This window comes from Pongo abelii, chromosome 13 (genome assembly GCF_028885655.2).
Source record: "Pongo abelii isolate AG06213 chromosome 13, NHGRI_mPonAbe1-v2.0_pri, whole genome shotgun sequence".
Taxonomy (NCBI): domain Eukaryota; kingdom Metazoa; phylum Chordata; class Mammalia; order Primates; family Hominidae; genus Pongo; species Pongo abelii.
The window spans coordinates 95,903,974-95,929,542 of NC_071998.2; the positions used below are offsets into that span (position 1 = coordinate 95,903,974).

Here is a 25,569-nt window from a genome sequence, read left to right on the forward strand (position 1 = left end):
GCTTGAACCTGGGAGGCGGAGGTTCCGGTGAGCCAAGATGGCGCCAATACACTCCAGCCTGGGCATCAGAGTGAGACTTGGTCTCAGAAAAAAAAAAAAAAAATGCAGATTCTCAGCCACCTGACACCTACTGAATGAGAAGTTTAAGAGTGTGATCCAGGAATCCTCAGGAGACTCTTTTGAGCACTGAGGTTTGAGAACCAGCACCATGTTCACAAAGTCTCCCTTCCCAGTATGCTTTGCGCCAATGTGCTTGGTGGTATATTCTGTGTCTGGTCCACATACTACAATCTGCTTCAGACTCTGAAGCAGTGAAGGGGCCACTCAGTTCACCTGGCACTGAGTAGGACCCAAGATGGTGCCAAACACATGGGGTGCCAGGTTTGTCACACCAATCAGATACAGTAGTCACCAAGTGCAGATGTTTCTAAAAACCCCAAACCCAACATCCACCCACTGTCACCAATACCAGTCATCTGTCTCCTGAAGGGTACAAATCAGTGAATGGGTCTGTTGTTTTTATAATATATCTTCTCCAACTGAATGCATTTACATCTTCAAGGGCAATAGTTTTTCCAACATCTTTAGGATTTTTAGTTTAAATTTCTTAACTCTGGAGCAAGCTTATTCTCCTTGTCTTAAAGGCCCCACACTTCAGCAAAACTCCAGGCACACAGCAGGGCCTACAGCATGACTGTTTAACCCAGGAATGTAGTTGACCATGGATGTAAAAATAGGTCCTTGTTAAATTTGCTGTGGGCATCAGACCTTTACGTTAGCAGACACCAATTCAATGCCATAGCTTATGATATGACCTTCTTATCAGTAGTCTGTATGTTAGGTTTGATTGCTTGTTTAATTTGACTGTTTTTGGTTTTGGTCTCTAACAGAAACATTGGCTGAACCCACCCATGAGTAATAAGGTAGAACAGTCAATGCCATTGTTAGAATCCCTTTTAAACTAGTTCTTTATTCGAGATTAAGTGCTCAGTATTCACTAATAATATTAGCAATAATATATATTGCTAATAATATATTGCTAATAATAATATTAGCAATCTGTAGTCAGTACAAACAAATTTCCATTTTCAAAGGAATGTTGGTTGGAGTTACACAATCAGGCATGGATTGACATCACAGGGTTAACAAAACACACAATTCAAATTCTACATAAAGTTTAAAGCTTGGATTATCCAGATATTTTGCTCATGACTTAATTTTACTTTTCTGTGCATCCAAACATACCATAACCTGAAAAAATTAGCCAAAGACTAGAAGCATGGATTTTTAAAAGTTTAGTATAAAAATAGAATACTATGGCAAAAATTAACCAGATTCCACATGTATCAACATTGATAAATCTCAAGAACATAATTCCGAATGAAGTGGCAGGCCAATATGCACACTTACACAATGCGAACACATTTAGGCCAGTACCAAATATTATTATACATAGAATGTAAGTATACATGATATAGAGGATTAAAACATCCAACTGCAAGATAAGAGTTATCTTTGAAGAATGACCTAGGGAAACAGAGGTGGCATCAGTTGTACCTGTGATGTTTTATTTCTTAAATAGAACCTGGAGTCAGCATGGCAAAATGATGGATGATGGTACAAGAGTGTTCTTTTTGTTTGTTTGTTTGTTTGTTTTGAGATGGAGTCTCACTCTGTCACCCAGGCTAGAGTACAGTGGTGCAATCTCAACTCACTTCAACCTCCCCCCGGGTTCAAGCAATTCTCCTGTCTCAGTCTCTCACGTAGCTGGGATTAGAGGTGCACGCCACCATGCCTGGCTAATTTTTGTATTTTTAGTAGAGGCAGTGTTTCACCATGTTGGCCAAGCTGCTCTCCAACTCCTGACTTCCAGTAATCCGGCTGCCTCAGCCTCCCAAAGTGCTAGGATTGCAGGCGTGAGCCACCACACCCGGCCAGGAGTGTTCTTTGTGTTATTCTCTGTACCTTTTTTCATGTTGAAACTATTTCATAATTTTCTTTTTAATTCAATGAAAAGATAAAAGAGGAAGGACAGCTGAGCAGGAAGAAAGGAAGGGTAAAGAATCTATGTCGGCCTGAGCACATATCAGATCTAACAGACAGATAACTTCCTTGAATAAAATTAACCCCAGGAAAGAATTCATGCCTTGAAACTAGACCACAAAATATGGTCCAGGAATCATGTGTCTGCACCTGCTATTAACTGTGGTCTCCTGCTCATGCTTACTTGACGAAGGCAGACGAAACTTGCCAAATCCTATTTCAAAAGAGCTTCAGTAAACAATTCACAGCTTGGAATTCCTACTATTATTTTTCTAACCAAAAACATTCTCCTGGCTACGAACTCATATAGGTCTCCATTGCACCCAGGAGGCAAGCGACTTTCTTATACGAAGTAAAGGAAATGGGAAAAAGAAGGAAAATAAAACCTTTAGCGAGGGACTATATTTTCTGAGTTAAGCTAACAGGAATTTATGTATGACTCAATATTTTCAGATCATAACTTATTACAGTTAGATCGTAACTGTAATGTCATTACAAGAAGTATGCACAAATGCTTACTGTTATTATTCGAAAGCTCCCACCCACTTCTGCAAAATGTGTTAATCACAACATACAATGTTTCCTAAAAGCATGACATTCTGCAACACTGGCCCCAGAAAGACAAAGGCTGTTATGCCCCCATTCTTTCTGGGTCTAAGAGATGGCTTCATTATATTCTTTCCATCCTCATGAACTTATGAGTTAAGTCGAGAAGGACTGAAGAATTTTTTAAAGGCTATAAGCTGGCAAAGTCAATTTGGCTTTAATCTTTGAGATGGTGTCTTATTTCAACTCAGTATGTAGCACAGTTCTGGGCACTTAACAATTAGACACTCAGTAAGTGTTTCTAGATGAAAAACGAAAAGGAAGAGAGAAGTACATGAGCAGATGAGAGATGGACTAATGTGAGTTCTGCTCCAAAGGCCATTCACATTCACAGAAATGCTGTTTCATATTCACCTCAAGTCACTCAGCCTGTGGAGCCTTTAATGGCTCCCCTTACTCTGAGAATGAGGCTCTATAGCCTCACATGGCTCACGAAGAAAGACCTGCCTCAGCCGACCTTTGCCCACCTCTGCAGGCATCATGTCTCATCGTTCCTTCTCCCATGAAACTCCCCACAGCTCTATCTGCTCCATGCTGAACTATCTCAATCAGGTACAGTTCCCCTAAATGCCACCTTCTCTTCCCTCTCCTCTCTGGACCAATGCATATACTATGTCCTCTACCTGGACATTCTACTCCCTGTTCTTTACCTAGCTGACATCCATTCTTTAGGTCCCCACTTAGAGGATGCTTCTTTCCTGACTGGAAAGACCGCAGTAGGAGGCCCCATCAGGGCCTGTATCACACCCAGCAGAGCGTCTCCTGCTCCATACAGCTGCTCCTTTCTTGGTCTCTCCCACCCATTCCCCAACCAGGACAGAAACAGAGAGAGCTGGACCTTGCACACGACTGCCTCCCTGGCCCAGAGCATGGCACTGATTAGGGCTCAGTACATGTTTGCTAAATGAATGAATGCATTTGTTAATCCATTATCACTACACAAAACGAACACTGGAAGATAATATTACTAATGCATTAGGAGTCACAGGCAAATAGAAGTAGAAAACACATCTGTGCAATTAAAATGCAACTGAAAATATTTTCAACTTATAAAAATCTCATCTACATCCAAATTTTTCAGGAATTCTATAACAAAATGAGAGGTGGGTATACATATATTGGAATAGTATTTTCAACACAATACACAATTTTGTTTTCCTCCTGGGAATGCATGTTACTAGGTGTTCATTGAAACATTTCAAATGTCCTTTAAATATCTTCATAAAGTAGACATAAATCTCAACTTCACTTTGCCCATATGCAAAATCCAACTCAGGCTGGGATTAGTATGTTTTAGTTCAAACTGAAAACAAGTAAACCACAAATCAAAGACTATCACCACCCAGAAGTAATCGCTATCTCTTTCTGGTGATTTCTATGACAGAAAAGATTTCCTCTGGGAAACATTTTAATATTTTTTATTGAAATACAAAATTATAGAACTACATTTCTTAGGAACATTCTAATCTTTTAAAAAATAATTCAACAATCTAAATGTTAACTTTTAAATTAGATGTGTTTAACGCATTCAAACGCTTCATTTTTTGCTGTTTCTAAACATAGTTAAACACATCTACTACCACATAATTCAGAGGAAAAAATTAAACCTGTATCTTAGATCTGGCAACAATTTTCAATGAAGAAATAGTATAACTAAGGTGAAAATGTCTGTATAAATGGAGTTGAGCAGTCATATTAACACATTGCTATATCTACCAGCTAGTGCTTTTCTTTTCCATAAGAATTAGGTGAACATAGAGTCTGAAGACTAAATCTACACAGTGTGTCATTCCACCAATTACCAACCCATGAGGATTGTGGCTGCTTGCTGGGAGAAAGCAAGTAAACAGGTGGGCAGTCAAATCACACAAAGCCAAACAAAATCTGATGCTTTCCAACAATGTCTGGGTTCCAGACAGGAGAACACGAAGAGCAAGTGTTCTCTCCTGCAAAAACCCCACACAGACGCTTTAAGGACTGCATGTAACAAGTTGAAGTATCTAGCCCTAAAAAGCCATGAGGCTGAAGGTAACAACGAGCCTCATCTGTATTCTGGGTCCTTGCCTAAGAGTCAAGAAGAAGCTAAATAAAGACCCCTCAAGACAAGGATGACTTTGTTCACTCCTTATCCACCTGCTTCTTCGATCTGTACACAGCCCAGCTGTGACATTACTTGTCTTCTGGGAGCCTCAGGGTCCCCTCACTTTACCTTCTTTCCCTCATGAACCAAGATCCACTTGGTGGGAATGTGCTGGGCACACTGGAAGACATGTGGACAGTTTCTGTGGAACCACTGTTTCCAAAAAAAAACTTTTTTTTTTTCCCACGTTATTGAGATGGAGATAAATCTGCATGCCTGGACTTCCAACCTTAAGGATCAGACACCATTTTCACATCACTGAGGCAATGGTGAGTCAAGGATAGAGCCCAAACCTAGCTCATTCAACCCCATATTCCTCCCACTACAGCCCACAGTGTCCGTGTTGGCAAAGACTGCTGTGAGTGAGCTGGTCGAGAGGTCATCAGTGAAACTGGAACAAGAGGACAGCTCTCACTCTGTAGACCAAGACCTACAAAGAATTCCTCAAATTCCCAGACTCAGCCTTCAGCCTGGATCTCAGTGCCCACCAGAATGAAAGCTCCAAGTGCATCACATCTGCCTTGTTGGTGGTCGAACTCCAGTGCCTAGAACAGTGCTGGTATAAAGCAGACATACAATAAACACTTGATGGATTTTTTTTCGATGAATGTCTCATACCTTGTTCAGAGATGTTCTGCTCCCAAAGTCACCTCAGTTTGGTTTGTACATTAAAAACCCTAATAGGTGATGCTTATTATGCTTTAGAGTCACTTTCCAAATATGGGCAAGAAAAAGCAGAGAGCTGCAGAGGGGTCAACAAAACCCAAAGGCACTGAGGGAACACTTCAAATACATGATAAACTATTCCTTCCAATCAAGAAAGCTGTAGCAGACTGAATATCCCCCGCAAAGATGTCCACACCCTAATCCTGGAGTCTGCGAATATGCACATTTCACGGCAAATGCACTGTGTAGATGTAATTACAGTTATGAACCTCAAAATAAGGAGATTATCCTGGATTATGTGAATGGGCCCAAACTAAACACCTGAGCCCTTAAAAGTAAAGAACTTTCTCTGACTGGAGACAGATGTGACAGGAGGCGTCAGAGATTTAAAGTGTGAGAGATACTCAACCTGCTTGTGGGAGAGGGCTCACACGAAAAGCGTAAGAAGGAATGATGGCAACCTTTAAGAGCAAAACCCAGCCCCTGCTGACAGCCAGCAAGGAAATGGACTTCAGTCCTACAACTGCACGGGACTGAATTCAGCTGATATCCTGGATGAGCTCCAAAGCAGATTCATCTTCAGAGCCCCCCCCCAAAAAAAACACAGCCCCACAAACACCTTGATATCAGCCCTATGAGACTCTAAGAAGTAGACCTAGGTAAGCTCTGCTGTATCCTGGCTTCTGGCCTTATGAAATAATAAATGTATGTGGTTATAAACTGCTAAGTATTTGGTGACTTGTTATAGTAGCAATAAAAAAAAAAAAGTACAATCAGAAGCAAATCAATCTCTCTGGCCAAAATTTGCTGGTCCACTACTATGACTCCTTCCCACAGTCCAGAACAGATTGGAGGTTTCTGTGAGACAGGAGAGTGGCCCTGTCCTTGCTCTGGGAAAGGTACATGCTGCTTTAGGAAGGACCCAAGGGAAAGTTAAGAAAAGTTCACCTGCCCAGCACACCCTACAGCAAAATACACCTTGCTGAGCAGCAAGACAAAAGAAGCCCCTGCCAGGTGGCCCTGAGCTCCTCCTAGAAGTTGTTAACTCAACAGTACAAATACAATGAGGGCACTCCGTAACAAGTCTCCCTCATGACTAAGTGCATTTATCCCACAGATAATATTTCATATATACACCCACCTTTGTTCTCATCAAAAAGATATCTTTTGAGTTGAGTCCAGCTCCTAGAAAATACCTGACACATAATAACAACTGAATAAATATTGCTCAATGCATGAGTAAGATTTTTAAGTAAAAAGCAGAGAACACCTAATGGAAGCTGCTCTTAACCCCAGGGAACTTTAAAAACACAACAGCGTTCTGACATCCAGTTTTAATTTTCACACAAGGTACGGACTGAGGCATAAATAAGAATCTTTGGGTGAAAGGCCTTGACAATATCTGAGCAAGAATGCAGTTTTTCACTGAAATACTCGCCAGGACCACTTTGCTTGGTATGAGTTCTAACACTGATCTACAGAAGAAAACGTCTATCTTTTTTTTTTTTTTTTTCTGAGACAGAGTCTCACTCTGTCACCCCGGCTGGAATGCAGTGGAGCAATCTCAGCTCACTGCAACCTCCACCTCCTGGGTTCAAGCGATTCTTGTGCCTCAGCCTCTTCAGTAGCTGGGATTACAGGTGTGCGCCACCACGCCTGCCTGGCAAATATGTGTATTTTTAGTAGAGAGGGGGTTTCATCACGTTGGCCAGGCTGGTCTTGAACTCCTGGCCTCAAGTGATTCATCCGCCTCGGCCCCCGCAATGTGCTGGGATTACAATAGATGTGAGCCACTGTGCCTGGCTGAAAACTTCTATCTTGACGCAACTGTTTTCAAGGACATAATTTCTATTACTCAAGTCAATTAAATTATCAACTTCTATTTATTGAGCACCTATTGTGTGCCAGACCCCATGCCAGGCTCTTCATATGTATAACCAATAATCACAACAAAGAGTCAAATATATTATGTGTACATAGAAGAAGAGAAAACTGAGGCTTACAGGGACTAAATAATTTATCCGACATCAATGCCGGTAAAATATTCAAATGCAATATTCAAACCCAGACCCAGCTGACCCTCCCACACTGTCACACTTTCCCCATGTTGCCAAAACACTGCTTTCCAGAGCACCCAGATTCTGAAGGAGGCCCAGGAGAAACTCACAATACCCTTGGCTGGAAACAGGGAAACACTCACGCACACACAAAAGAAGGAGAAATGTTTCAGAATACGTCTCTCATGAAATTCCACTTTTGGTACAGAAGGACATATTGAAAGAAGAGTTTCTCTCCCCATCATGTTGGGCTTTGCATCTGGTTGCTGCTACTGCTGCAGTTCTTGGCGCAGTTAACTGCCCATGTGCAATGTCATCACATGTCACATCCATCTACCATCACAAATGTTGAAATTTCAACCAAGCAGCAATAGAAAAAGGCTGCTTAATGCAAATCAAGTATCAGTCCCAGCATTCCAATTAAGGCCCTGCTTAATTCAATAAGTAAGAGTCACATTTCAAAATGTTTGGAAGTCTTTTCATCCCAAAGCCTTCCTCAAAACTCATCTTTACACAAAAAAATCCTGATCACTCATTCTATTCTAACTCAAGAGCCCCATTTTGAAGACAGGTCTCTTGGTAACAGCAGAGGGGCAGAAGCAGAACCTGAGTACTCCACAAACCCAAGAGATATGCAGAAAGCACCTGGTAGTAGCCACCTTAATCAACACCTGGTCATAAACTAATGCATCCACAAGGCACAACCACAACACAGCAGGATAGGACTCAGTGTAGCTGATGGTTCTGAAGGTGCATTTCCCTGCACTCTGTCACGCTGCTAATCCTCCCAGAGAGATACTGTCAGGTTGAAACCTGAGCTGTTAATTGTCAGATGAGGGCTAAACAGTCATTCTACTATGAGTATAATTCAGGCATTATGTGAGTGGAGGGATTTTACCGGGTTGTGTACACAATAGGTGTTTAATGAGTAAACAGAAGTGAAACGGAATGAATGGGCACAGCACCAGAACAAATTACGATGTCTTCTAAAAACACCCATCTTTTCCAAAATTTCAATCATTCCAACTGAAAGGTTGAGCATTTCTGTCATGTAGTGAAGCAGCCCAAAACAGTCCAAGAAAATGGTTTTGTAATAAAGTTTTGTACCATTCATAATAACCTTTGACCCTCTATGATTCACAGCATAAAAAAGACCAACGGGCTGCAAATGTCTGCATAAGTCAGCTTCTCTAACTTTTTAGGCCAGTTACTTAGGGTTGCAAAGATCCCCATAGAGAAATAAATCTTACTTTAAATTATAACATGGGACCAGGCACAGTGACTCATGCCTTTAATCCCAACATTTTGGGAGGCCAAGGTGGGCAGATCACTGGAGCTCAGGAGTTCGAGACCAGCTGGGCAACATAGTAAAACCCTATGTCTACTAAAAATACAAAAAATAGCTGGGCATGGTGGCAGGCGCCTGTAGCCCAGCTACTCGGAGGCTGAGGCATGAGAATCACTTGAACCTTGGAGGTGGAGGTTGCAGTGAGTCAAGATCGCGCCACTGCACTCCAGCCTGGGCAACAGAGTGAGATGGATCTCAGCTCACTGCAACATCCACCTCCTGGGCTCAAGCGATTCTCCTGCCTCAGCCTCCCAAGTAGCTGGAATTACAGATGCCCGCCATCACACCAGGCTATTTTTTGTATTTTTGTAGAGACAGGGTTTCACCATGTTGGCCAGGCTGGTGTCGAACTCCTGACCTCACGTGATCTGCCCGCTGTGGCATCCAGAAGTGCTGGGATTACAGGCGTGAGCCACCACGCCTGACCGATACAAAAACTTTTTGATGGTCAATCAAAGGTATGAATCCTGAAGTGTGTTTCTAAGGTCACATTCCAGGGTATGATCTGGGAACAGGGTCCAGAAACTGAATATTCTTAATTCCCTGGGAGGACCAACTCTCTATAAAGAATTCATGCTGCACAAAATCCAAGAGTATTACAATTTCATTTTATTATAATAAGGAACATCTCTTTCCAGATACATCCTTCCTCCAGGAATCTTTCCCTGGTTTTAAGAGAATCTATCTGGTGAGTAGAAAACCAGAATCCTAGATATTAAATGATGATGTTTGGGGTAGGGAGAGGAATTTCACCAGAGCTCTCAGACCACCTAGAGACATATTTGTTCTGGAACTATATAAAACATTCTGATGACCAAACTGCTCAGGCTCACCGCATTTTTTGGTTAAGAATGAATGGGTATTCTCATAGAGTGCTTCGCTTCTCTGAACTATTGATTCCTAGGCTGAAAAAACTCTGTTGGAATTTTTCTTTGCAATGTTATTACTAAATAAGCTAATTAGTGTGGTCTCATCTAATTCCAGGGCCTTCCAACTGTGACAGCCCACAATGTCATCTTTATGATGGGTTTTTAAACATAAACAGATATCCATCTTCCCATCAATGGTTTCAAGACTTTTTTTTTTTTTAATATGAAGAACTCTGTTTTCAAATGAACTCTTGCTTAGTATTATAATAGTAAAAACATGAAAAAGCAGGTCTTCTCTGATTGAAATAAGCACAAAAAACTTTTGGCTTAAACTCAGCCACACCCAGCTTATTCTTCCCATTCACCCTTTGGGAGACGGCCCAAAAGTCTGAAAGAACACTAAGAACACTTAGAATACCACTGAACTAAATTATATCACAAACTCCCAGCCAGCCGTACTTTTCTACAAAACAAAGTCATGCTGTCCAAGGAAAAACCTCTCATTCTGAAAGCATTAGTGCTTGAAGTTTCTCCACTGAGCAAGGCTACTCACCAGGATTGGCTTCAGAATGTCCACGTTGGAACGAAGTACTCGCTCTGCTGCAGCCAGTTTCTCCCTTGGTAGGCCACAAAGCTCGGAAACTTCTTGGTCACCAAGTTGAATCATCTCTTCTGATTTTGATCCATTGCACAGACTGCTCAAATGTAACTGGTAGCCTTGCAAAAATACCTGGAAGCATTTCATGCAAACAGAGACAAGCACAACAGGATTATGAAGATCAGAAGCTGGGTCCTTGAAGTCTTTTGGAGAACTTCATATCAATACAGCTTTGAAGATCTTAAAACAGGTACCATTGCAACAGTCCAATGCATCAGGTCTCTTTACTGAACCTCAGAATGTATCAAAGCACAAGGCAAAATGACAGGACACTTAAAACCTGCAAGTTGCATTAACTCAATATCTCCCACACTCTTGTCCTTCTCGCAAAGAAAAATCCAGAGTCCAACTCGTTTTCTTAAGAGTGGGACACATGATTTGGCAAACAGGAATCCAGAGTCTGAATTCCTGGAACCACTTTTATTAGAGGAACAACATCCTCACTATTTTGCAATTTATGTTGTCTTTAAGCAGGACTGGGCTGAAATATGGGGAGAAAGCATTTATGCTATTTACCTGTAAGTATAGATATTTAACTAAGACACAGAACTATGTTCTAACAATTTCAGAATTTGGAATTCTCCATTTTACTTGCCCTAGAGCAGAGTGCCAGAAAGCCAGGCCTCTTATCATCTCATTGATAGGCCAATTCTAAGTCATTCTTTTCTTTATACCAAACCCACTAGAGAGCCTCGTCTTAGTCATATTTTACTTAATTGCCTTTCTGGGCCTAAACTATTCTACTTCATACGTGGTCCAGTGGACCACAAGCTTTGAAAGAAGAGCTTGTTTGTCGTGCTCACTTTGCATCCACAGTGCTGAAACATTATAGCCAGTATTTGCTGAAGGAATGAACAATGCAGACTCTTTATTACACCATTACTAACTGCCCTGTTAGTTTAAATTGGGGCAGGCTGATGTGCTTGTAGAACAACCTAAGGTGAGTGATGGACCAAAAGCCTCTCAAAACCCATGCAGCTTTTGAAATACTGCAGAGCATTTGGCTTACCATGATTCCCATTAAGTTTTTGCTGACTGCCCGAGATACTCAAGCACACTTCAGTTCTACTCGTTTCTTTAACTGGTCCTTGCTGCTAGGCTGTCAGCCTACAGCTGGTGTCTATGTTTAAGAATACTGACAAGAGGCCAGGTGCCGTGGCTCATGTCTGTAATTCCAACACTTTGGGAGGCCGAGGCAGACGGATCACCTGAGGTCAGGAGTTCAAGACCAGTCTGGCCAACCAACATGGTGAAATCCAGTCTCTACTAAAAATACAAAAATTCGCCGGGTGTGGTGGTGCATGCCTGTAATCCCAGCTACTCAGGAGGCTGAAGCAGGAGAATCACTTGAACCTGGGAGGCAGAGGTTGCAGTGAGCTGAGATCATGCCACTGCACTCCAGCGTGGGTGACAGAGCAAGACTCCAACTCAAAAAAAAAAAAAGAATACTGACAACAGAGGGCCTTTGCTGATGTCACCTTCTGCCTCTGCCCAATCATGCTTTGTTCCCTTTCCTTTCCTTACACAAGTATTGATCCCAAGAATTTTTCAATAAATGTCTTGTATCCTCAAAAAAAAAGAATACTTACAATACAGAAACTCCAAGGACCATCCAAGGACCACCTCCATGCTTAGGATGCCCCTTATTTTAAACTGATTAGATGTGACAGATATGAAATTGGCAGGGGGCAACGGAAATTATGCTAAATGCAACTACTTTCAAAAGCCTGATGCCTTTGGCCCATCTCCTAACCACACAATTGGTAAACACAAGGCATATTTTCCTAGTTTCAGAAGGGCAAGCAGTAAGCACATTTTTCTAATTTTAAAAATTCTAGATCATGTGAAGCAAAAAGCTTATTTTCAAGAATAAACATTTCCACTACTTCTGCTTCTTGTAAAGACAAGCTAGTATGCAGACATGAGATAGGGGAGGAAGCAGTTCCCCTTTCTGCCAGAGAATAAGCTCAAAAAGTGTCTCTGAAAAATCAATAACCATGCAATCTGGGTCTGGTGCTACCCACGGCACAAGAGCTGTCTAATAATGATGCCAGAGGAAGTTTTCTATGATTCTAAAGTTAAAATTCAACATAAACACTAATATTATTTCCTGATTTTATAAAATTCTTTTTTTTTTTTTTTTTTTTTGAGATGGAGTCTCATTCTGTCAGCCAGGCTGGAGTGCAGCGGCGCGATCTTGGCCCACTGCAACCTCCGCCTCCCAGGTTCAAACGATTCTCCTGTCTCAGCCTCACGAGTAGCTGGGACTACAGGCGCATGCCACCACGCTGAGCTAATTTTCATATTTTTAGTAGAGACAGGTTTTGCCATGTTGGCCAGGCTGGTCTCGAACTCCTGACCTCAAGTGATCTGCCCGCCTTGGCCTCCCAAAGTGCTGGGATTATAGACGTGGGATTATAGACCTTTGAAGTGATCTCGTCCATCTCACCTGAGCTTTGTGACACTAGTCCGTTCATTTCTGTCTCCCCAGTGCCATCTCACAGAGCTAAAATTGGAGAGATTTAAAGCCTTATTCCCACAAGCTGCAGAGACTGATCTCCTATTTAATGCAAAGCAAGCAACAGTTCTCAACTCAGTGCCACTGCGTCCAGCCCTGATTTTATAAAATTCTTAAAAGTCTCCAAATACACCCTTGTCTAAAGTCTCCTGTCTTCAATTTTTTAGACAGAGCTCCTCCAGATCAATAACCCTTAACCATGGTTATTGTCTCCGAACTGTGAATATTTTTTAAGTTTAACTCAACTTAAAATGTATCCCTTGTAGGAGGAAGTCATCACAAATGCCAAGTGACAAGCCAGAAATCAATTTTATTTTAACCAGCTGGCCCATGACACCAGGTTGCATATTCCACTCCTGGATGGTTTGGCAATTCCTGCCTGAATAGGGAAGTAAAATTAAGTGAAGTTGTATTCAAACTACCTCCCTCCCCTTCACCACTATTACAAGGACAAGGGTTTATTCATTTCTTTCCAGTAGCTGCACAACGTAATTGCCATCAGCTCCACTGAGGAAGCTGGAGGCGTCAGCTTACCTTGTGGAGAATGACATCAGCCCTCAGCATCTTGTCCACAGTAGACTTTGTGAGAGAGAGGTTGTGATACAGGAACCCAGAGAAGGTTTCATTGTCCACCAGGAAATCTTGAAGCTTCAAGTCTATTGAGAAACAGTATTTTATTTTTATTTAGTAAGTAACTCCAAAAAAAAAAAAAAAGTGGGCACAATGGGACAGTGGAGAAACGTATCATAATATCGATGATCAACAGTTGCCTGGCTAAACACACACAGGAATGAGACAGGGGAGCATCGCTATATCAGGAGAGGCATGAAAATATTGCTTTCTGAGCACACTCAGCATGTGCTCCTCAACTCAAACAGTATGTTGGTGCTGTTACACACACACACACACACACACACACACACACACACACACACACAGCCTTTCCCTTTTTTTTTTATTTTGAGACGGAGTCTTGCCCTGTCGCCCAGGTTGGAGTGCAATGGTGCAATCTCAGCTCACTGCACCCCCCCACCTCCCGGGTTCAAGAGATTTTCCTGCCTCAGCCTCCTGAGTAGCTGGGATTACAGGTATGCACCGCCATGCCTGGCTAATTTTTTTTTTTTTCTTTTATCTTTAGTACAGGCAGGGTTTCACCATGATGGGCAGGCTGGTTTCAAACTCCTGACCTTGTGATCCAACCTGCCTTGGCCTCCCAAAGTGCTGACATTACAGGCGTGAGCCACTGCGCCCGGCCTTTCTTTGCTTTTCAAGCAAGAAGTCAAACCTTTGAAATGATTTCACCCATCCCACCTGAGCTCTGTGACACCAGTCCGTTCATTCCCGTCTCCCCAGTGCCGTCTCACAGAGCTAAAATTGGAGAGATTTAAAGCCTTATTCCCACAAGCTGCAGAGACTAATCTATTTAATGCAAAGCAAGCAATGGTTCTCAAACTTAAGTATGCATCAGAATCACCTGCAGAGCTTGTTAAAATGCAGACTGCTGGGCCCCACCCGGGCCCCACCCCAACAGTTTCTGATACAGCGGCCCTGGGATGCGACTGGAGAATCACTTACAGGTGATGCTGATGCTGCTGACCTGGGGACCAAGTTTTGACAAACACTGGCAGAGTGTATTATGCGTATCAAAGTGCCTTCACAGACACGGTCTCATTTTCATTCCAAACATAAAACGTAATACAAAGCTCTAAAACCCAGGTCTGCCAGGCTTTAGGAAAACACATCAACATATATTTAAACCATCAGCCCTACTAAATGATTTGATTGCTAAAGGATTTCATACAGAATCTCTCTAAATAATAGGACCTCTGGGTACAGTTAGAAAAGGCTTCAATCCAGTGCAACAAACGGAAAAAGCAGCACTAAGAATACAGAATTTTAGTCTCTAGAGTTGGAGGCTGTGTCTGGTGGCATCACTGCGTACCTCATATCATCTTTCTGAACCTCAGTTTCTTGATCTCCAAAATGAGAGGTTTCTGACCAGATGCTTGGTAGGAGCCCTATGACTCTGAAACAGTATAGTTTTCCCTGACTCATTTCATTTGACTGTCTACCTCTTCTCCTTCCAACCCACTCTCCTAACAGCCTAACTTCTTCATAATAAAGATAAAACCAGCTCATCAGGACCACATCAACTGAGTCCACAGGGCCAGGTACTAAGCAACCTCTAGAGGGCAAACTTTGCAAACTGAAATCATTTACCAGAAGAGAAACAGGTTTGATCTGAAAATGGGGCTACAGTGTGAGGCTTAATGAGGACAGGAGTTAATCCGCGGAGCTAAGAGGGTCACACACAGAGATAAAGTAGCAGGAGGGCCTGACAGCCCAGCCAGTCTCTCATCAATGCCGCATGATCCAGGTGTATTCTGCTTTAGGCAAACTTCAGTAATACTGAGTTATGTAGACAGAATAAATTGAGCAAGATTTACATCGCTAGAGAAATGATTCACTGCTACCCCTCCTAGTTATTCCTCATGACAGCCAGTAGCTGTTCTTAGGCCCAGTTAGTGTCCCTCAGAATCAGTGCTCCTTCAGACTGCTATCTACCTGATGCTTCCCATCACATATGACTCTACATTGTTAGCATCAGGCTCTCTACTGCAGTTGTCAAACCTCAGAGCACCTAAGTTTCATTTAGGGAGCATGCTAAAACGCAGTTTCTTGGGCCCAATCCCCAGAGATTCTGAAATAGTGGGTCTAGAGTGCAGAGCCTACAAATCTACATTTGAATAAGCATTCCTTGCACTTTTAATGTTGGAGGAGGGAGGTGTGGAACCACAGTTTAAGGAACATTGTTTTACTTGCATGCTGTCTCCACCAGAATATGCTTACAGGATAGGGAATATGTGTTCTTAGTACCACCAATGCCCAGATCAGGCCTGGCACAGAATTACTGCCCAGTGAAGGGTAGCTGAATACTAAACACTAGGAGATGGGATTAGTGCTGACAAGGTTCCAAAAGTATCTGAGTACCATCATAGGAGATTTCCTTTTAGCTTGTCAGGTCCAGGAAGAGCCCAGGGATGTCAGGACCATCCCCAGGCCACACCCAAGGAGTGAACAGGACTTCTAACCACTAGAACTGCCTTCCCAGGAACAGAAAGCGACATCCGGGATCACTTTCTGTTCTTGGGAGAAACAGGAAGGAAGGTGTAAGCTGGTGGCTTCAGTCGAGGACTGGTGTGAAAAGGTAGACATTAATCACTGTACAACCATGGAAAAAGCACCACACTGGGAGTCAGAAACCTGGGTTCTAAATCCATTTATTTGTCGAGTCATTTCATGTAGTTGTGCCTCCACTGCCTTACCTATAAAATGAAGGGTCAAAAAAGGCCTCTGTGAAACCTCAACAGAAACAGAATACACGTATTAGCTAACCCTCACTGACTAGGTGGGCCATAGATTCCTCCTGAGCAGAACCAGAGCAATACATCATATTGCACCAGGGAACTTCAAAACAGTTCCCTCCTTCCCAAGCAGGGTGGCAGAAGTGTGGGAGGGCGACCCAGGCCACCCTTGCAATGGGCCTAGGTCATCCTGCAACACTCTCCAGACCAGTGAGTGTGCTCAGCATGTTTATAAGACTTCTGTTATGTTAACAGGCTCTGAAGATGAGAACATCTGGATGTGATCAAGCTCCAACCTCCTATCAGTGAATCCCCCAGATGAGACATAAGAACCCAGAGGCTGATTAAACAGTCAACAACCCTTGGCTGTGCACGTGCATGGTGTGGTAGGTTCGCTGGGTTGGGAAGCAGCAGGGAGGGCCAAAGATCCTCCGCTACAAAGAACTTGCAGCCTGATCACATGGATATCCACCCGTGTAGGCTTAGACTCACACACTAGCACCAACCTGTGCGAAAACAGGAAGGCAACATGGTGTAGTATACTGGTTCTCAAACATGACTGCCCGTTAGACTCAGCTGGGGGCTTCACAAAAATCCCAAAGCCCAGGCCACACCATGGAGCAACTAATGAGAACTGCTTGGGTAAGACCCAGGCATTAGAATTTAATGAAACTTGGCTGGGTGCAGTGGCTCACGCCTGTAATCCCAGCACTTTGGCAGGCCCGAGGTGGGCAGATCACTTGAGGTCAGGAGTTTGAGATCAGCCTGGTGAAACTCCGTCTCTACTAAACATACCAAAATTAGCTGAGTGTGGTGGTGGGTGCCTGTAATCCCAGCTACTTGGGAGGCTGAAGCAGGAGGATCACTTGAACCTGGGAGGCAGTGGTTGCACTGAGCAGAGATGGCACCATTGCACTCCAGCTTGGGTGACAGAGCAAGACTCTGTCTCCAAAAAAAAAAAAAAAAAAAGAATTTAATACAATTTCTCAGGTGATTCCAGCCAAGTCTGAGAAACAATGATGTGGGGGAAACATCAGGGTTTGGGACCAGAAAAACCTAAATTTGATACTGCACTCTCCTGTGAAATAGCTGTGTGACTGTGAGAAAGTGACTTTACCTCCCTGAGCACAAATTTTCTTACCAATGAAGTGAAGGTAATAGTATCCACATTTCAAAGATACGAAGATCAGAGATATTCATCATGGTAGGTGCTCAATATATGGTAATAATTTGTGATTACCAAAAAGATTTTTTCACTCAACTTTACCACTGTGCAACAATGCCATTTATAGAAAAGATGAGGACACAGTCCCTGCCTTCGAGGAACTTTCAAGGCTGAAAGGGGAGATAAAAAGGCAAATCAATTCAAGAAGGCAGAAGGAAGGATAACAAAGCCAAAAGGAGACAGTAAATGGAAGCACTGGCCCAAGATGAGGTTTATCTGTAAGTGCTTCATGGCGAGCAACCAGACTGGAGCCAAGTTCTGGAAAAGGACAGAGTCAAAAATCCCTGGAAGTGGCTGGAGAGGAAGGGGTAAGACCTCTCATGATGACAACGACCAGGACATTTTGTGGTCATAATGCTATGCACACAGTAGATTCTCAACAAAGGAATGAACAGGCAGATAATTAGAGAAGAGATTTCTCAAAACCTCAGATTTGGGTAGTAGGAAGGGGAGAAAAAAGGAGGGGGTGAGGACAGAGTACAGTGGCTTTGTATCTGCTGGTCTCAGTCTTCTCCCCTATGTTGCTGACAGGAAAATGGGTGGAAAGCCAAGAATATCAAGAAAGCCAGATGTCTGAAACATACCTTCTCCTCTTACCCCATCTTCATGACATGGCCCATGAGTCACCTCCTCCAGGAAGCCTGCCCTGGCCTTCCCACCCTCAAGCTGGGTTAGGTGGCCAGCCCTTTTTTGTGACTTTTTTTTTTTTTTTTTTTTCATTGAAATGTGTAAACTTTATTGACAAGAAGACAGCTTCAAAAGAAATAGCAGAGCCCGAGTTTCACCCTTTCACCCAGGCTGGAGTGAAGCGGCCCGCTCTTGGCTCACTGCAACCTCCAGCCCCCTGGGTTCAAGCAATTCTCCTGCCTCAGCCTCCCCAGTAGTTGGGATTACAGGCACCCACCATCACGCCCAGCTATTTTTTCTCTTTGTATTTTTAGTAGAGTTGGGGTTTCGCCATGTTGGCCAGGCTGGTTTTCAACTCCTGACCTCAGGTGATCCACTCGACTTGGCCTCCCAAAGTGCTAGGATTAGAGGCATGAGCCACCGCGCCCGGCGTTTTGTGACTCTTTTGTACCCAACATCCTATGTTTCCCACTAGTACCGCACAGATCAAGCTGCAGTTACCCATGTAAATATCCTGCTCCCAGAAGAACAGAAATTCCTTGAGGGCCAGGGTTTGTAATTCCAAAGCCAGCAGTGCCTGGCACAGAGGAGGCACTCAGTAAATTGGATGAACGAATGGATAGATGGATGGATGAACTAATGAATGAATGAATAAATGAATGAATGAATGAATACAAATGAGTGAATAAATTAATGACCTGATGTGATTTGGGGAATTGCCGATTGCAGAGAAGTAAATTCACCTTGCAGCAAGTTAGGGAAAAGATGAAGCAGGACATGAACTTGAAACAAACCAGGTAAAGAGGACACAAGACTTCTGCTAAACCCACTCAGCCGTGTCAGCCCAGGTCAAGAGGAGAGTCAGGTAAGCAACAGCTAGAAGCAGAGTGGGGAACAGGAGAGAGGAAGGCTGAGTTGAATAAATGATAAAATGGAGATAACAATGACATCCACCCTCACTGGACTGAGCTAGGTATTAAATGAGAAAATGTACCTGCAGACCTAGTATAATGCTGGGCACTGAGTAAGGTGCCTGGTAAAGGATGGCTAATATCATCATCATTTTCAGGAATGACTGATCTGAGCAGATTCATGGCTAATTTAACCTTAAAGCATATTCAGAATAGACAAGACACAGAAGTGGCTTTGGCAGCTAAGTTGAGGTGTTGAATTTGTGATCTAAGGTATGCACATGTGTGTATGTGTGTGCATATGTATGTGTGTATTATAATACATATTAGCCTGGCTGAGTTCCTAAGACAGAATTATTGAGTTCTTTCTGCTGATACTATCCATAAGGTAAAGGAAAGGTTGCAGCTGACTGATTTGTCTACTCATGACATTATGAAAGAATAAATAAATCTAGTATTTTACAGGGAATCACCAGGAATGGTCATATTCGCCAGTCACTGCAAGGATGGATATAGGTGGAAGATTACCTGGACGAAAGACCAATCATTCCACACAAGGCAGCGAATACTTCCTGAACAGGAGAGTCATTTAGTCATTTAACTTTGGCCAATGAGTTAATGTGGACGTGGATTTTATAATCAGTAAAATGTGTGGGTTGGAGAAGATGATCTCTGAGGTCTTCTTACCTGACATTGAAAGGAACACAGGGCAAAACAAAATCAGCACTGGATACAGCATCAGAGGGTCTGAATTCAAGAGTCATCTCTGCCATTTCCTGACTGTGTAATCATGAAGCTTACTTTCCCCCCTATTTAAATCTCCCTAAGCCTCAGTTTCTTTGGATATAAAATAGGGCTAATACAGCACTTTGGGAGGCCAAGACAGGTGGATCAACTGAGGTTGGGAGTTCGAGACCAGCCTGACCAACATGAAGAAACCCCGTCTCTACTAAAAATACAAAATTAGCCGGGTGTGGTGGCGCATGCCTGTAATCCCAGCTACTCAGGAGGCTGAGGCAGGAGAATTGCTTGGAGGCAGAGGTTGCAGTGAGCCGAGATCACGCCATTGCAATCCAGCCTGGGCAACAAGAGCAACACTCTGTCTCAAAAAACAAACAAACAAACAAAAAATGGGGCTAATAACATTCACAGGTTGTTGTGCAAACCAAAGATCAAGAACGTGAACGTGCTCTTTCAGGGGAAAAAGCTGACTTTCTCCAAGTGTTCGCTCGGGTAACTGGAAGGTATGACCTCTGTCACAGGATGCGGAGCTGGGCTACTGCTGCCAGCAGAAGAGAAAGTCACTATCCAGCAGAAGGTCAAGAGAGCTCTCCCACCACAGTTTCTTCAATACAGACCAAAATACTTGATCTGCTGAGCTCAGCCTCCGTGATTTCGCCTGGAGGAGCAAACAGTGGTCTACCAATTAGCCAAGAGCTTCGCTGTGTGTACCGTAAAGTGGGGCAAAGGAAAGGAAAAAGAACAAAAAACAGGTGACATGTGTGTTTGTGGGCTGGAAGAAACGAGGCAGAACCCTCAGCTTCTTGCCACATATCTAGGCCTCTGGGACCAAGCCGAGGAACCAGCTGGGACCTCTGGGACCCAGGTCCAGGCCTCTGGGACCAAGCTGAGGAACACACTTGCACGTGCAGGCAGAGGGGTGTGACGCAGGGTAGGGGCGAGGTCCTGCTTTCCCGGCCATTCAGTGTTCCTTCAGTTCTCTGGGCATAGAGGACAAGGAAGGTGGGAGGAGGGAGGAGAGGGAGGAGAGGGGTGGAGGAGCTGGGGGGAGGCTGGGAAAGAAGGAGGAAAGGAGAGGAGGGGAGGGCAGCTCAGGAAGGCGGAGGAGGAAAGCCCTTCGCTGAGCTGAGCTGAGCCAGACGGGGTTACTCTCGTTCAGTGCCCTCCAGTCCCCAGCTCAGGTTTCAAGATCTGTCTTCTCTTTTGCTCAACATGAAAAGGAACCAGAGCAATCAGCTGCTTTAGAAGTGGGTGGAGGAGGCAAATGAAAAAAAAAGGAGAAGTAGGGAAAATCACATCAGCATCCCAGGCCCAGATGGTCTTCTTCAATGGACCCGTGGGGTGGGGGCCTCCCAGCCAGCTAGGAGCTGTCAACTGGGCAGGGCCTGGGAGGGGGAGACAAATTCTAACTCGTGGTTTTAATCAGCCTGTGCTTGTCCAGCCTTACAAATAAGACCTTGAAACACTTCTCTGTTATACAAGGGCTGGTAACAAATACACTCCAGTGTCTTTATGGTATTTTTTTGGTGTTTTGTTTTCCTGATGCTCTGCTGTCTTCTTGAAGAATAGATGCTGCCTGCTTCACCAATGGCTGAGCACTCTCTGGGAAGACCTGGTTGTTGGGTGCTGAGGAGAAGGGGTGAGGTGGGGTGATGCAGCTGCTCCCTCAGGCGACTCCTTAGAGCAGGGGAGAGTGGTTCAGGGGTGTGTGGCGCACACAGCCTAAGGACACCCATGCTGTTCATCCCGGCCTGGGCTTTCCAACCCAGGAGACGCTTCCTTCTCTACAGAGAAGGCTCACCGAGGGATACCAAGACATACCTGAAAAAACTCAGTTCCAGAATTTTCCAGTTATGTGGCCTTGGGAAAGTCAGTTAGGCTCTCTGAGCCTCCATTTTTCTGTAAATGGAGGTCTAGCTTCCTACACGTGTGGGTTAAGTCATCACTAATGACACTAAGTGTGTTAAGTACTCTGAATGCTGACTCACACATACTCCTTGAGAAAATACAAGCTGAAAATTAAACATGTTCAAAATAAATGTGGATAAAGTCATAGATGACAATCTGTGAAGAATTCCCAAGAGAAACCAGGATATTTAGGCTTATGCTCCCTGAACCTTCCAAGGCATTAGGAAGCCAGAGTCTTCTCTTTCAACCAATGGGAATACCATAACTTTAGGAACCACACATTCCTTCTAGTATTTTACAAATCATATAAACTTGTATTAGTTCAACAAACTTCCGAATGGCTACAGTACCCAAAATACTAGTGTTGTGGTTCAAAGGGATAATATTTTTCTCAGTGTTCCTTGAAGGCAGGAGCTAGCCTATAACAAAAGAGGCGCTGCGTAACAAAATCCCTGCCCTTGCATTCTAAGAGGAGATGGCCAGAGGGTCGGGTGAGCAGAGCGGTGAGCCTCCAACCCTCTCTGCCACTCCAGAATCAGTCAGCACTGGAATCAGGGGTGGAACGAGACATTACTCATCTTCCCCCAGATTACTTTGCTAGTAAGGCAATAGCACACCTGCTATGATTTGAACGTGTCCCCCGTCAAAGTTCATACATCGAAACTTCGTCACCAATGTGACAGTATTAAGAGGCAGGGCCTTTAAGGGGTGATTAAGTTATGTGAGCAGTGCCCTCACCAATAGCATTAGGGCCCCTCACAGACGCCATGAGTTTCATGTGCGTCCGTGTGAAGAGACCATCAAACAGGCTTTGCGTGAGCAATAAAGCTGTTTATTTCACCTGGGTGCAGGTGGGCTGAGTCCGAAAAGAGAGTCAGCGAAGGGAGATAGGGGTGGGGCCGTTTTATAGGATTTGGGAAGGTAATGGAAAATTACAGTCAAAGGGGGTTGTTCTCTGGTGGGCAGGGGCAGGGGTCACAAGGTGCTCAGTGGGGGAGCTTCTGAGCCAGGAGAAAGAAATTCACAGGGTTAATCACTCAGTTAAGGTGGGGCAGGAACAAATCACAATGGTGGAATGTCATCAGTTAAGGCAGGGCAGGGCCTTTTCACTTCTTTTGTGATTCTTCAGTTACTTCAGGCCATCTGGGCGTATACGTGCAAGTCACAGGGGATGCGATGGCTTGGCTTGGGCTTAGAGGCCTGACAATGAGGACCCCTATAAAAGGGCTTGAGGGAGTGGCTTCAGTCCCTTCTGCCAGTTGAGGAAATGGTGTTTGTCCCCCTCTAAGGATGCAGCAACAAGGCACCATCTTGGAAGCAGAGAGCAGCCCTCACCAGACACCAAACCTGCCAACACCTTGATTTTGGATTTCCCAGCCTCCAGAACTGTGAGAAGTAAATTTCTATTGTGTATAAATTACTCAGTCTCGACAATTTTCTTCTAGCAGCACAAACAGAATAAGACAATATCCATGTCTTACTGAGAAGAGGGAAGGTGGGAGAGGTTACTGGAAGCCCCTAGAATAAGGGTTGAAGACCCTGAATGGAAACAAGTCCCCCAAAGAGCCAGTGCAGCCCCAGAGGGAAAGGATGTCCTGGTCACACTGGCCAGGGCGTGGAAGGGCACAGTCAGGCTGGCTTTGAAGCTCAGGAGGAAATGGAAGATAACACTAAGACATAACATTGACCCAAATGAATTTTGGACCTGAACAGAAAGAGAAGAAGAAACAAAGAACCAACATCAGAAAAAGCAAGAAGATAGCTGAGAAGAAAACTCTGCCTGAAGAACAGAGAGGCAGAAAGATGAGCAAGGACACCTGGAAGACAAAAGGAGTGAAGAGAAGGTAAGAGATAGAAAGTATGAAGAAACAGAGTCCAGAAACAGGAAAGACTACATCAAACAGAAGGGGCAGAGAGAAAAAGAAAGAGAGTTTGAGGCATTCAGTTCCCAAGGATGAGCTGGTCTCTGACTGAAAAAAAGGACCAGACACTTCAAACACCACACAACATGGGACTAGAATCAGCCTTCAGGGCCCCGAGAAGTCCAGGCACAAAGAGAACGGAAAAAAGATGAGTTTACAAGTTAGAGATGAGAGTCTTCCTAAGGCTGGTCTAAGGAAGAATTAACATGCACAATGTATAAACAGCTTAATTTTTTTCTAACTTTTAAAATTAACAAAATATATTAAGGTACATAGTAGTGCTTTGTGGGCACAGAAAAGTGACTCATATTTACCAAGCATTAGGCACACTATTAGCATTATTTTCCAGAATCTTTAAGAACAGCCTATAAAGAAAGGTATTATTATTATTCCCACTTTTCAAATGAGGAAACAGATCTGGAGAATATCTTGCTCAGGGTCATAGAACAAACAAGTGGTAAATTTGAACCCAAACAGCTTTGACTGCAAAGCTTTGGTTCTTTCCACTATATCAGCAATTTAATGAGATGTTTTAAAAATGCTTCATCATGATTTTGGCCTCAAAAGCTGGGGATGGCACCTATGCTTCCTAATGTTGGAATAAGCAACATGGCAGCATAATGTGGGGAGAAAATGCTGAGGCTGGGAGTCAGACAGACCCCGATTCAATGTACAACTTTACTCTGTAATCTTGGGCAACAGACATTACCGTTTTGAGCCTCGGTTTCCTCATCAATGAAATGGAGATAATAATACCAATTTGCCCCTGCTAATGCTGTTTGAAGCTTTCAATGTCATCACATATGAAAAATGTAAAATGGTATCATTATCCGGTGCAACTCAGTCTGTTGAACAGTGTCGCTCTGAGATTGCCTTTTGGTGCCTCAATGCAACAGTGACAAGAGGACCAGAAATGGGAAAGCTTTCAATGAGAAACAAACTGGACTCCCAAATTGCTCTTTGCCACCTACAGAATAAATAAACCTTATGCTGGAAAAGCAGGAGACATGCAACACTGTTCTTGATGTTAACAATTCAAAAATTTTTAAAGGCAGTCTGATATTTGTGGGGGTACATGCTGTTCTGTAATCGAACGCAATTGTGTTTTCTATTCTTGTCTGAGTAAAGCTGACCTTTGATTTGATTTAGTTCAAGTAATATTTCAACACTGCAGTGGAGCGTTGCTCCCCACCCCCACCTGCTTACAGCCCAGCTGGGGCCAGGCCCTTGCCCTGGATGGAAATCAAAGACCTGGTTTCTGAGACGCAGCCTGGCTTTGACAGGTCTGGGAAAACTCATGGTAGTGGAAAGTTTTCCAAATATAAAATTCTAAGGCCTCAAATCAAAACTTTTGACAAGTGCATACATACAGAATGTGAATTGCAATCACCTAAAGATTTCAAAGATTTTCCATTTTGATGATATAATGTTGACACATGTGTCACCAGATCTCCCAATAAGATGACACACTGGGGGCCCACAAGGACAGAAAATATAGTCTGAGGCTGTAACCTCAACTTTAGCGGCTGCCTGAATGGGTGACGGGGTTCAGGCGGAAAATGAGAAGTGGCTGTGAGTCACAGGATGTTCTTTCTAGATGGGCCTTGGGAAACATTCCATCGGTGCCTGAAGCCAGGAAGTGGAGTGAATCTGGCATTGCTTTCAGAAGCCCTCTTGTCTCCTTTCTCATCCCAGCCAGCCCATGCCCCATGTCCTGTGACTTTAGGGAAGCTTCTGGCTACCCAGAGCTGCTCTCTTTAGGATATAACAACAACAGAGCATGAGAAACTGGAATTCTGGTCCTATTACTGCCCCTTGCCAGCTGTGCTTTCTTAGGCAAGTTACTTGGCCTCTCTGAACTTCAGCTCCTTCATGTGTGTATCCCCGACATTTTATGATGATTGTAAAAATGCAGTGAGCTTAAGAACAAGCCTGGTACCTATGCTGGGCCAGGCACTGTACTAA

At 43.7% G+C, this 25,569-nt stretch overlaps 1 protein-coding gene across 2 annotated transcripts in view; it reads right to left on the reverse strand.

Annotated features, from left to right (window-relative positions):
- ABCA1 (ATP binding cassette subfamily A member 1) overlaps positions 1-25,569 on the reverse strand; it is a 147,107-nt gene that overhangs the window by 67,692 nt on the left and 53,846 nt on the right. For both annotated transcript variants that reach the window (XM_054520393.2, XM_024252473.3), the window contains exons 6-7: positions 13,440-13,561; positions 10,283-10,459 (exon numbers count right to left, since the gene is read on the reverse strand). In XM_054520393.2, coding sequence (XP_054376368.2) covers positions 10,283-10,459; positions 13,440-13,561 — 299 coding nt within the window. The remainder of the gene's footprint in view (positions 1-10,282; positions 10,460-13,439; positions 13,562-25,569) is intronic.